The sequence below is a fragment of the Trachurus japonicus genome, chromosome 15 (assembly GCF_045865225.1).
Source record: "Trachurus japonicus isolate A0001 chromosome 15, Traja_1.0".
In the NCBI taxonomy this organism is placed as follows: domain Eukaryota; kingdom Metazoa; phylum Chordata; class Actinopteri; order Carangiformes; family Carangidae; genus Trachurus; species Trachurus japonicus.
This window is the reverse complement of record NC_140921.1, coordinates 16,148,461-16,162,611: the sequence shown is the minus strand read 5'-3', so window position 1 is coordinate 16,162,611 and position 14,151 is coordinate 16,148,461. Positions and strand designations below refer to the sequence as shown.

Here is a 14,151-nt window from a genome sequence, read left to right as displayed (position 1 = left end):
TTGTTTAAGTATTACTCGAGCTTCGTGTGTGGTTCCAGTTGTAGAGTCATGTAAATTCTGTCAGTCATTTATTTTCCCAAAGATATGCAGTGCTGTGGAGTCTGCAAACGTTGCTTAACAAAGGTTGAAGCGACATCTAGCTACTCCTCACAAGTCAGAAACCTTCCGTGTTAACTGTCAGTTGTTTGTTTGCTGTGTCACTAAAGGGCTAATAATAATTCAATTTGTTTAAAAATAGTATGTACCATTGACCCCTGTGGTGCAGTTTATACTCCGACTCAGGCAGCTAAATAAAGATGGATGAAGCCATGGCTAATAAGCTACATTAGCTTCCTCCATTGTGACCACTCAAAGGTCAGCGCTGTCATGGAGGTCTTACTTTTGATCAATGGTGGAAATTCACGTGTCAAAGTTCAGCAAAGTAAAACTCAAGTTCAAGACTTGGATTATGGCAGCTGAGCATCAGGGGGACACTTTTTTAGAGATTATAGAGAGTAAATCAAACTCAAGCTGTCCGAATGGAGAGGCAGAAATAGCAGTTTGAAAAGTAAAGGGGGCATGTCCTCATCATCCCCTGTGGAAATTATACCCTTGGCTGGCTCGCACCAAACGCACTGGGCGTTTAAGAAATATATTTCCCGGCCAAGAGGGACAAATATTTTATACATGTGGATGAGATTGGAAAATGCATACTGTATTCAGTTCAATCATGGAAATACTCAGGGAGGGAGGAAAGGGAGGGAGGGGGGCGTGCTGAGAGGCTGTGCTCTTTGATACTCGAGGACACAGAGGTTAGTGGTCCATTTCAAATGCTGACAGGGGGGAAATATGTTAAGTGGGTGACATTGCAAATGCGGGGGAATTTGCTTGCCTGTGTGCAGCTTTGCCGCAAGGCAGAGGACAGACAGAGGTTTTCCCACCAGTGGGCTTCATGGAACAAAATGGTTTTGAACAAGAAATGCTTAAGTACTGGCAAAGTGAACACAGTCTTCCACTCACGCTTCTCATGCTTTAGTTAATAGTCTTGGTTGAGATCTCACGTCGATGAAGATGCAGATACATAAACAAGAGATTTGGAATAAATTCTTGCGTTAACTTTCCGGTGCGTGTACATTTTTTTGAGACGCTTTTGCCAGACATTTAGAGCAAATTTGTCGAGCAGTGTCCCTTTCCTGCTTCATTTCATGTAAGTGTTAACAGAGTGGAGCTTGGTCAGCCATGGTATTCAGAGAACGAGCAGGGCCTCAAGCAGTAATCCTAATTTTATTTCAGGAAGCGGAATTGGAAGAATGTAGAAAAGCATAAATATTAAAAGTTGAAGCGTGAGGATAAATATATCTGAAGAGAGCTGAAGAAAACAGGGTGGATTCTTTCTCAGGCCATCCACCTCTTTAGTCAACAGGGCTGTGAGGAACATTTAAGCCAAACAAGACAGCTCACCAGCACGTTAATTCCCTCGGAGTGTTTGCTGTTTGGAAAAACACTCTGCAGCATCTTGGTGAATATGATTTCACTTTTTTTTTTTGAATGCGAGAGGAATTTCTGCAGCTGCAAGCCTCAATTACCCCTGGAGTTATTTTGTGTCTGCGAGCCATTATTAAGACATATTTTTTTTAAAATTTGATGACATTCCCTAAATAATCCCAAACTTTTATCAGTAAGGAAATGTAATTAGTTTATTCAGTGCTGGTTTATAACCATGAAGGCAAGAGTAGTTGTTGTGGTATGATTTTTATTTTATTTTAATGAGGCCATCTGGAATATCCTCAAGACTATACGCAGCCACGCAAGCCAGAGCCTGGACTCAATCTACCATTTAAACAAAGTGTATGAGTAATGTTTTGGTTGTTTTTCTCAAACATCATACAGTACTGTAGGTTGACCTACCTGTTTGTGTGGATAGACGTTGATGTGGCATTTGATACATTCTTGTCCCATGTTGGCCCAGGAGTTGCCACTCATCCACTTCCTCTTACACTTTGGGCACTTGTACTCTCCAAAGCATCTCTTCTTCCCCTGGTAGGGTGTCAGCCCTTCACCTTTAGGTCTGGCCTATGAAAAAAAGAAATAGAGCAAGATAAATAAAAGACCATCACTGGGTCAAAGAGATACAACTTTATGGGTGTTTCTATTCAGGACAGGACATTTTTAAGAGCACCTATTGCATACTACATGCTGAGCTTTGATAGCAGGGTGTGTCCAATCCTTGTCATGCAAATATATCCAGCTTCATCATACAGCACACCCCTAAATACAGTTTTTGGCACAACATATGGTTGTGTAATTGACATTTACTTCCATTACATCTGTTTTAAATTATTCCTCTGATTCTCATGAGGGAGATGATTGCAAACAGTCAGTCAGCCATGAAAAAGCACACTAGCCTGAGAGCAATATTGTTGGGAGGAACCGCTCGAGTGACTTCATTTTGGCAACTTTATTCAGGCCACTAGAGCAGCACTGGAGCAAAAGATTCATTTTTCCACAAAAAAAACGTGTCACAAACAAAAGTCATAAAAAAGGATAAATCATACCCTCTTCTCCAACTTGCCAAAAACAACACACGTAGTGTTGTTTTTGGCAAGTTGGAGACACTGTATTAGTTAGTTAGTCAGAGGAAGTCATTATGACTTCTGGGGAGATTCTTAAAGAGGGATTCAATGGAGATTGAAAATGAGACTGAAAATGCAGAGAGCAGGAGAATGACAGAGAGCAAAAAGTCTGGCAAACTGCTGAGTGAACCAGGAACTCAGGGCAACTGTGTAGGTCGGGTCGCCCAGTTTGTGGATGTGGGATGAGTGGGAGTTGCTAGGTAATAAGGACAATTTATTTTAACCGTTTTCATCCGCACACAGGATAGGACATAACCAGGAAAAAAAACAGGACACCAGCAGAAGGAAACAAATGTGGTTTTATGGAGGATTACGGTGGAGATCCGGTACAATTTGTGTCCCCGGAAAAAAATATTAATTTTCCAGGAGAGAGACAGATCCTAGGAAAAGCATGATGATAGCAGCTCCTCACGGTGGACTCTCATCTGAGTTAAAAGAGTCAAGATACTAGATACCTTTTTTTTTGCCCGTCTTCATCTGGAAAACAAACTGTTGCCCCTCTATTTCACACGACCAAGTTGCCAAGGTGTGTCCAAAAAGTCTGACCTCGCAACACGCGTGGTTGTGTGCTATGTTGACAACCTACGTTAACAACATTGCAGGCCACAAGAAAGACTGATAGCCAGTGGGGATTCAGCTTAGTCATGTTATTTGGCTAATTGGTCGGTCAGTTTCGTGGCCCTGAGAACTCACGCAGGTTTCATAAAGATATTTTAAAATTGGTCTGTTGTGTTACGCTCGTCTTCGTTCTGCTCATAGCCTAGTCTGATGCTAGTAAGACTGTTTCACAAATAAAGCAATAGCTGGTGTAACATTAGACACCTTACCCCCAGGCTACCTCAGGTCTGAGACCTGTTACCATGGTAACATGGTTATCGGCGATACCTGCACTGAGCAGTGGCACCACACAACAAAAACAGGCAAGCATGGCTCAATTGTTGGGAAATTGTTTTTAGAGACCAAAATCTGATTTATTATTATTTTTATACTATATTACACTGAATTTCAAGCAAGCGTCCTTGTCACCATTGTGTTGTTCCTCAAAGTAAACGTTTTCTGCTGAGGTTAGAGCTCAGGGTTGAATGTAGTCCCTCATTTACCCTGTTTATTTGTTTCTGGAGAAAATTCTTTATTTACCCATAATTCCTTGGACCATAGTCCCACTTAAGGTAGTCAAGGACTAAACTGCTTACTACAACAAAAGAACTGAGACTTCTATCTGCAGTTTGATTGTTTCTTTTCTCTAAGCCACAGTCAGAGTCTGTCTCTGTGAAACCAGCCCCAGAAAATGTCTTCAGCAGTTTAATAACACATGCACTGCAAATGCGCCTCACACCACAAGCCAACACAGCAACACAGCAACACACTGCAAGAAGCATAAATGACAAAAGAAGTGTTTCCAGGGGACACTCCAAAGTGATGAACCTGGCTGGGATGCAATATAATACATATTTGTATATTTGGTTGTTGTTGGTAAGTAGGCTATTTGTTGCACATGTGTATCTGAATTTGTGTTTTCTTAAGCTGCAGTCTGTTGACACTGTACGTTTGCGATTATAGGGCTAGGGCTAGGGCTGCCCCCCCCCCTCCCTCGTTGCAGTCCAGCCAAAAATCATCCCCAGACGTGCATCTGCCTTGTGACAGTCATTATCAGCCTGGGAGGGGTTATTTTTGGTAAACAAAATCCTCCCCATTTGGAAGATAAACATTGTAAATGGAGTAGCAAAGAATCCTCCTATTTTATCTCAAACTAAAAATGCTTTCATGCACAGATGGAAATCTAATACGACAGAAAAAAGTCAATTTAATGCACAGTGTGCAGCTGATGGCGGCTTTCCAGGAGGTTACGAAATGCTTTGCGTTAAGAGTGAAATCAGACCTGTCCAGTCCACTACTGACTCCCCTGCAAGACTGCAGATTGTTCACATAATCACTTTAACATTGGCTACAGATTTTGGGGTGAATGTAGGAGGGGGGGGGTTGCAGGGCGGCGAGAGTGAGGGGAGCGGTACAATCTGAATCCCTGGACTTCCCTTATTTTGTCCCAGCCCATGTGTGAGTAATAGGAACTTTAATCAGCAGCATCTGGCGTTGTCCTCACAGACGTCAGCGCTTTGCATCAGCACCAGCGAGCCAACGCTAAGTATGAGCGGCTGTGCTTCGAGCCGGCCCCTCAACAGCATGACCTCAACCCCACTGTCAGCCTCGCATCTCCCACTGTGACAGCGCGCAGTGCTGGAAAATCTGACTTCTGCTGGCCTGCAGCACAACACTCTATACACTCTGACAGGGCTGTCTTGATCCAATCAGTGGGCAATCTCAAAGACAATGCCATGGCAACATTTTGTTTGGATGCTCTCCTACGAATGATCTAGTTACAATATGATCCAGCCATAAACAGGCTGCCATTCTCACTCTTAAAAACACAGCACTCTCTCAATTTCTGCTGCAGTAAAACACTGAAACCACTATTGTTTCTAGTGAAATAAATCTTTTAAAGTGCAAAAATAAGCGATCGATGGACTTCCAGGTGCTCTACACAGGCGGTCTAACCTTAACCCTCTTTATTCATTTGGAAATCTGAACATTGAGATAATTTACTGTTGTAGCTGTTTGTTCTGATGTAAAAAAAAATCTCTCCCTGATAGTACAGCCAGGACTCAGCAGGACAGATACAGCACTCATCCTTCTCATGACCATTCCTCTCCTGCTCCATGCTGTTTCCAAGGTCTGGACTTGGCCTTTGGCTGCGTGTCATGCTCCGTCTGCAGCTGGTTCCTTCTCCCCCGTGTGAGGATGTGAAGCTTTTCTTGTCCTCTATGATAGTAAACATAACATCTCCGAACCAAGTATCTTAGAAATGATGAGGATAGGATGGGACAAGCAATTTGAAGATCAAGCTCTTCAGCAGACTAAATAGTAATGAAAACAAACATCACTTATTACTATTAATTTGGACAGGAAATTGGTGTTGTGAAAGAGCACTGCAGGAAAAAAATGTCTTTTATAAAATCTGTCACCACTGCCTTACATAGTAGACACACAAATTGAGCCTAAACCAGAATTTATTTGTACACTGGAGTAGTTTACTTGCACGGTGGTCAGTTATTGTTAGCTCATTGCAACATGCTGCTTCTCATGGAGATCTACATAAGATAAAGAGTTGAGGTTGTTAAACTAAACCAAAACAAACCAAACCAAACCAAACTTATTAACTTTTTTGACGTAATTGGCGTGACACATTCAAATGGACAAATGCAGGAACAAATGTCACTGGACTTTTGTGCCACCGCTGCCAACAGAGGCAGGCCGAGAAAAACGGCGCTAGATTCACAACAGTAGCTAATGTAGAGAGCTTTGGGTTTCCACACTCGCATACATATATACATACATACAGGACCTGCATTTCCATTTCCATTGGTGCAGTGGGTTACAAATAAAAACCCTCAGCTGTAAACACTACAACCATTGTGTAAATGTTTTAGTTAGGCTTGACTTCCAGGAAAATAACCACGCTAACCATACACACAGTACAATGACTGATTTAATGGAACTGCGTCATCGCACCACACAACACTCTGGAGATGAGCCTGCTCGGGAGGATGTGTTTTGTTTTCCCTCGCTCTCTACAAATAAAGCCATTCAAGCTCATGCCACGGTGAGAGCTAAATGGACATGTTTGAACCGTTCAGAGCCTTTTAAGTGTCCATCATGTGGAAGTGCAGCTTTGAACTAGCGAATCAGTTCAGCGTCTGCGCCATCAACCGGTGTCCAGCAGTGTTTGTCGTATCACTTTCTCACTGAGTCAATGTTTGTTTACGTCCCTGAGGCTACAGCAGCATGTGTTGAGATAAGGGTCAGTGTGTGTGTGTGTGTGTGTGTGTGTGTGTGTCTGTGTGGAGGACATTATCAATGGAGAAGACAGTTTGGCTTGATAACCACATCTAGCTGACCACATCCTCTTTTGCTCTAGATCACAGCAGGGACTTCACATAACACACACACACACACACACACACACACACACACACACACACACACTCACACACTCGCACTACGGGTCAGTGAACTGTTGAATGGAGCAGCATATACACCCAGACACACAAGCGATACACCCATTCACTGATGCTATCTCTACGCAAAACACGGCCACACACAGGCACAAGCAAACACTGACACAATGTCTCACTCTCCCCTTTAACACCCAGACACAAATGCACATACAGACGCACATGCACTCCCAACAAATTCCACATCCGCAGGTTTTCATACACTCTTGAGACGCAACTCGGAAAGTCTCGGCGCACGGTTTCCTGCGCTACTCCCACTCAGAGTTTAGCCCTGCTACAAGGACACAGATCATTCTTTGGCTTATATCACAGGATTAATGAGCTCACAAACTGCATTAAATAGAATAAACAGAGCTGTGCTAGAGACAGAAAAACAAAAAAAAGGGAGACAAAAAAAAATGCAACACAGGAGAACAGGATGAACAGAAACGGGAGAATGCTCATTAGGACCTAGAAGGAATTAACATCAGAGTTGGATGTGAAACAGCCTCCTGCTCCTCAAGGACTCTGTAATGAAGGGGGGGGTCTAAAAAAAACCTGCTGCTCTTGAATCAGACTCCAACATCCACACAAACACACACACATACATGGGGAGAGAGAAGAAAAGTGGACAAATACCACAAGCCCCACAGTCGCCCAAGCCAACTGTGGAGAGACCCTCCAATCAGCCCTTCTCAGGAGGGTGGAGAAAGGGAAGGAGAAACTGAGAGAAGGAGAGCGAAGGAGGAAATCTAAATCCAAAGCAGATGGCCTCCAAAGGGGCAGAACACGAGAAACACTGAAGGCAGTCGTAAAATCGCTGCTCTGCTTTCAATTAGGCCATACATCTCAGAGAGAGAGAGAGAGAGAGAGAGGTGCGGGCGTAAAACAGCGTTAACTAACCGCTGTAGCTCTGGCCACCACAACAGTGGATTGGACTCATTATCAAGTGGAGGAATGCGTAGACGTTTCACGTGGGGGGGTTGATTTTAAAGACGTATGTTGTATGAACAGAGTGATATGAGGAATTTGAGGCATGTGCACCATCGCAGGGGGATTTCTGACTTTTCTCAAAGATGTGTCTTCAAGTGGGTGTTCCCGGTCTAGACGACACCCACTGCAACGTCTTTAAATTTCAGGGTAATTCAGGTAATACCGTAAAATTGATTAGCAAATATGCAGCGCGGGGGCGTCCATTTAGCCACAAAAACCCTCTTGAAATTCTGCCTCTAGTTTAAATCACAATATGCTGTCTATTACTGACCACTGGAAAAAATATGGTCCAGACCACTGTCTAAGGCCCTAAAGGTGATTGTGCATTTCTGTTGATCTCACATTCCAGGCTGAGAATAATGACCAGTGGAGAGACACCAGACTGTACACTCCCAGACACTCACCCAAAAACCTGAACCCTTAATCCCCCTGTCTCAGGCAACAGGATAGGTTAGCCTTGGTTTAATATTAGATGTCCTCTCCAAGCCAAACCTAAAAGAAATCATTCTAGAGACCACTACTTTCAAGGTTGTGGATATGGGATTTCGTACATACTCCACATATTACAGCAGATGAGATATCTACCTACACTTAATTTGGGGTCCACATGTAGCTGACAGACAGTGAAGCTTGAGTTTTTATGCAAATGATTTGGTGGGAAAACCAACACTGAGGCTTTGGAAAATGGTTGGTAGTAAATGTATGCACCCACTTTTCTGGTCTGGCAGGAAAAGAAAAAAACACAAAAGCATGAAGTGCAACATTCAGGAAACAACTGTGCTCTGTATTTTCCCACATGAATGTTCAAGTAAGACTTCATCTTTAAGCCAAGTCTCTTCCTGACTTGAGACTCGATGTTCTTCATGATAATGTGAGATTCTTTGGCTTGATTTGATGTTCCCATCACCGCACCGTTAAGCTGCACGATCAGAGAGAGGAAGACAGGTCAGTGACTCACAACACGAGCCTCCCATTCAGCAAAGAGAAATAGGCTAGTGAAGGAATAAGCTGAGGTTGTTTGTTTGACCACACCAGACAGAGTCTGGTTGAGATGGTTGTCGGGTCATTTGGGGCAAATAATACTTGCAAAACAACTCTCAGTGCACAGTTTGGTTTGCTTTGACCACATCAAGGCAGCTCAGATGTGAAACATGAAAAATATGCAGATGCCACATATCTTCACACGTTCCAGTATCTTTTGTGGTATTTCTACCCCCTTGATTCCTTGAAAAAAGAAATAAAGAGGAAAAGAAAAGAACCCATTGACCCTGGTTGTTCAGGAGGAGTTGTCTAGTATTTTCACATAAACTCCCCCTGAGTTAAATCCTCACATCGACTTGAGCATCACTGCTCATGCTGTCTGACATCACAGCAGCTACAGAGTAAAGATCTGAGGATGCAGTGGTCAGCCTGTCAGTCAGAACTGAGGGCCAAGTGAGAGCGTGCAGATGGCCACTGCTTCAAGTCCCTCACAAGAATGACACTGTCACCACCTCAGCTGTGTCCCACTGCACACAGAACAAGCATTTTTTTATTGGCTGTTTCCGCTGCTGGACTAAACAGCCCCGACCCCATGCCAGAACCTCAGCCAGGTGCATTATGGGGACTATTTATCACTCCCACCATGCACTACAAGCTCTAAATACAGCCACTGTTTTCTGTGCGTCTCTCTCTCTCTTTTTCCCTGCCATCTTTCTCACCTCTCTCTCTCTCTCTGGACGGCTCCTTTGCTGGTGCAGCTGTCTCTTTCTAATGCCTGTAAAGAAAAGTGGCCGAGGCTGAAAGTGACGGGAGGAACAGGTGTGCCGTTTAAGTGATAAATTTGCCCTCTCTCGAGCACAATGAACCTCTGTTTATAAAAAACAATTTCCCTTGAATGGAGCAGCACAGGGGAGACAGACAATATACTTGGGCTGCCACAGAAAAACAAGCTGGGGAGGGAAATTATAGGGTGCAAAATCTCTCTTTGCAATCAGCATCAGAACAAAGGCTTGGCTAGAGCCTGTTTAAAGAAACAAATATGTTAATTACAGTCAGATGCAATTAATCCAAGTCTATATTTTGTGACTAATAATTACACTTAATGATCTAACGTCATTGGGCATTGCATGTATCGCTCCAATAAATGCGGATGACTGCGACACTTGTATCTGAGATCACAACATACAAAGTGAAACAATAGTTATTAGTAGGCAAAGCCATGTTTTTTCAAGTATCCCAGATAGAGCTGCCTTAATCCTGGCTTGCTGGCGCAGGCCCCAAACTGCTGGGCTGCTCCCCAGCGTTCCGTAGCGCTCCGATCACTAGCTAGCATCTGGAAACCATCAGTGTAAACAAAGGAGCAGCGGAGGAGCTCAGGCCCCGCTCTGCCTCTCCGCATCCCCCAGGACATCACTCAGAAAGCAACACAAGAACACCAAACCAGCCCCCAAAAAAACCTGTTGTGTATTGCACTTCCCGTGTGCACGTGAGCGAGCACGAGTGTGTCCGTGCGCATATCTGTGTCTCTCCTCTTGTGTCCTCATCTCAGGATCTGTATTTGGTTTGGCTGCAATTCAGAAAGAGATAGACTTACAGATAGAGCGGATGGGGTTCAGTCCACAATGTTAGCTTTGAGTCTTTTGGAGTTTTTGTTTGGTTTGCTCATTAACCGTATCATTTCTGATAAGACTTCTAATTGCTTTAATGTGCTTTCAGTTAGCGTGCTAGCCTTAGCGGTTTGATGAATGCTTCATGGGGGGAAAAGCCTGGATGTGGTTTAAACCTGAGAACCTGGTTCTCCTCTGTGAAACATCAAAAAAGATCAAAGCATCAGTCATGTCTGATCCTTCTCAGAGGCACAGCGAGGAAATATTTCCTGAACATTTCATAATAGTGTTTGAGTAACCATATATCTATTAATCATGTGGTTTGGTGTTCCTCAATATAGCTGCCACCCCCAAAATGTGTGGTTCACTGGCCTTAAACCTCACACTTTCACAAACACTGTGATGCCTATAACCACAGGGTTTCACGTCTCCAACCTGTTACGGCAGAGAAGAAAAGTGTATGTGTAGCCACCAAACTACATATTGAGTTAAATATTTCAAACAACAGTGACTTAGTGCGTGGCGTGCATGTTAGACATAATGGTGGAGATCACCGTGGCTCGTAACTGCCTTGTATCGGCCTCACAGCTCCACATCTACAACTGCTGAGATAAGCATTCTTATCTTGTACAGTTGTCTCTAAATATAAACCGCAGCATTACACAATCATGTACTGCACATAACCGCAATCACACGCACCTTGTGCACGCACTAACACTTCCACTGCAAACCACAGAAATGCATGTGTGGATTTATTCAACGGAACTGCACAAACACTCATACAAATAGGATAAAAGTAAGGTCATAAATTTCAATTAGACTTTCTTAAAACCCAGTGTGGTGGTAATCAAATATCTCGTTTTGTCCATCCGACAGCCAGAAGTTGTTGAAGCCAGGAAAGGTTTCAGCTCTACCTTTAGTAATAATCTAATAATGCCAACAATAATAACAATTATTAGTCCATAATTTCAAACTAATACTCCTGCTTATTTAGAAATGTGAGATGTAATATTTCTATCATATAGTTAAACATTAGAAAAAGTGACAACTTCAACAGAAATTAAAGGTCTTAAAAATGTATATAAAGTTGCTCAGTCACCTCATTCACAGTTTGTGACACTTTCTAATGGCTGGGTGCCAGCTGTAAACAGTATGGATGCACACTGGCAAATCAACTATAATAAACCAATAATATGCAAATGTATTCATGCATTGATTGTCACTGACACTGATTTTTATAATATAAGAAAGGAAATCTTACAAAGTTTCCGATCCCCTGTCAGTCAGTCAGTCAGTCAGTCAGTCACTCACTCACTCACTCAGCATCTGAACCTGCACCGCACCCATGTGGCTCAGGCTGCTATTCTTAAAAAAGGTTTCATATTCTAGAAGCTCTTTATTTTAGCCTATTCATATATGCTTGACATTTCATTGGACTATAAAAAGTGGTTTACTCACAATAGCACATCCCAGTTGTTTCCAGGTCTAAATATGCCCGTGAGGCATTTCCGCTGTGGCAAAGTCTACGGCTGCATTTATCCTCTCTCAGGTGTAATGTGTTAGGGAAGCAGCAGAGGTGGTAGAGGACAGAGACTGAGAGAAGTTCATGTGAAACCATGATTGGCATATAATCGAATCCACAGCTATCTGAAAACTTCAGTTATGTAAGAGCAATATTTCATGGGCCTGAATCAGTGCAGCAAATATTACAAGTGCTGTCTATATAAGGTGGATGATACTGAATTTAAAATGACCTAAATAAATATTTTTAAGTGAGCAGTGATGCTTAGGGTTACATGTTTTTCCCTTGTGGATCTCTGGGTTTAACCACTGAGGTCACAAGTCTTTATAAATGCGTTTGTTATCTCACCATTATACAGAGAGGAGGATTTTGAGAGGACAACCACTCCAACTGTTTTAAAGAATAACCACAAGTCCATTTCCAGCCCCACGGAGACGCCAAAATAGTTCATTCTAGGAAATGGCCTCTGCTTGGCAGACTGTGTGTGTGTGTGTGTGTGTGTGTGTACGTGTATGTGTACTGTATGTGTGTGTTTCTCCTGGAAGAGATTGATTCTAGGCATGGCACACAACTGCTTTCTGTGATGATGTTAAAACAGAACAGGGGTCGATTTAAGTCAAGTCTCCTAACGATACCAAGCATATTACTTATGTTTAGTCTGTTCTTTGACAGGCCCAGATATCACGCAGGGAAAAGGTAAATCAAGACAGCTGTACCACAGATAAAACATCCCACAGCTATTACCCATGTAGATAAGTGGAGAGGCTGAGTATTAAAAAAGGTACTTTTTGCTTTTACATTTCATCAATGCTGAGAAACTATTGAAGCACATTTACAAGAGCAGTTTTACTCAACCCTAAAGTTGTTATGGTAACACGTTTATTTGTATTTGTCCCTTGAAATTAAATGAATCAAAAGGCAGAAAAAAACAAAACAAAACCAAAAACACTAGAACAATTGCAAGCTTCTTCCAAAGATCGTAGAAATGTCCCAGAACAGCATTTTCCTTTTATCAGTTGAATAAGATTAGCTTTTTTGTTTTTACTACCCACTGACATCCACGGGTTTCTGGCCTCTGACAATATATTGTGGCTCAGCTAAGGAGAAAGACCATAAAACATTTTGTAGTTGTAGGAAACAATGCAGCTTGGCAAAACTAACACTGGCTCCGTTGACATGACAATATGCTGATCTGTTGATTTAGATTACAACAAATCTCAGCTAAGTCATATTTAATGATGTTAGTGCTTACAAATGAAATCTGGTGACCTGCAATTTCTGGTTGTTTTGATAAACTGGCGGTGGGGGTCTGTTATATGTGCTATTGCAAGCAGATGATTTCAATGTTCAAACAATGATGATGTTTTATTTTTCCCGGTAGAATAATGAAATGTATTTATCAATATGACATTTCACTGGTGCCCAAACACTAATCTCTTATATTACTCCTGAGTTTTGTTTTCTAGCAGACTTGTTATACAGTATATGGAGGCAGCAATACAGACATGCAATGCACAGGCATGTGTGAATGTGCATGCATGTGTGTGTACCTCAAAGTTTTTCTCCTCAGTAACAGACCTACGTCATTTGTGTCCAAGACAGCTGCAGAGGCGTATCACCATGCCAGCGTGCACTTCGCCAAAACCGTATTCCCAGATTCCTAGATTTCCACAACCCAGATTCTCTAATCGGCCACGGATCTCAGTGTCATGTTCTTGGATGAATGATGGATACCCCTGAGAGTCAGGCATGTGGGTGTTTTTCTTCATACCAATAACACTCCCTTGTTTTAAAACTGATGTTTTTGACAGGATCCTTTCTCTCTCTTCATGCTTCATTCATAGAAAACACAAGTATGGGCCAACTGGGCCTCGGCTTCTGCCCTGGTTGAACCCAGAAGCTCAGTTCCATATACACACCAGCTTGACACTAAAGCTGCCTCTTTTCACAGACACAGGATAAGTTAACCTATTCCTACACTTACCATATTTACCGAGTGTTAAGGGCTAATGCTAAGTGGGGCCGTGGGTGTGAACCTCCCCCCCCCCCCCTTGCCCTCTCCTAGCCTTGGACTTATCCATGGTCCCACTAAGCCCAATGAGCTGTGCAGCTGCACTGCAGAGTTAGGTTACCAGGCCAGTGAATGACAAGAGCAGGTTGGGTGGCAGACTGGGGCATACAGAGGTGCACAAAACATCTCCTCATCTGCTACAGGAAGTTCAAACTACTGCTGTCTATCTCTGCATGTAACGCTTATAAATATGTGTATGTAAGTGGGCGTGTGCATGTGTGTGAGTGTGTGTGTATTTCTGTACAGCACTGTCCTGGATATACTGAGCACGTGTGTTGCTAATCTCAGAGTCGCTTGCTGTCAATGCTATATTGGA

At 42.8% G+C, this 14,151-nt stretch overlaps 1 protein-coding gene across 1 annotated transcript in view; it reads right to left on the bottom strand.

Annotated features, from left to right (window-relative positions):
* zcchc24 (zinc finger, CCHC domain containing 24) overlaps positions 1-14,151 on the bottom strand; it is a 34,824-nt gene that overhangs the window by 5,805 nt on the left and 14,868 nt on the right. Inside the window, exon 3 of the mRNA XM_085799954.1 lies at positions 1,888-2,052. Coding sequence (XP_085656080.1) covers positions 1,888-2,052 — 165 coding nt within the window. The remainder of the gene's footprint in view (positions 1-1,887; positions 2,053-14,151) is intronic.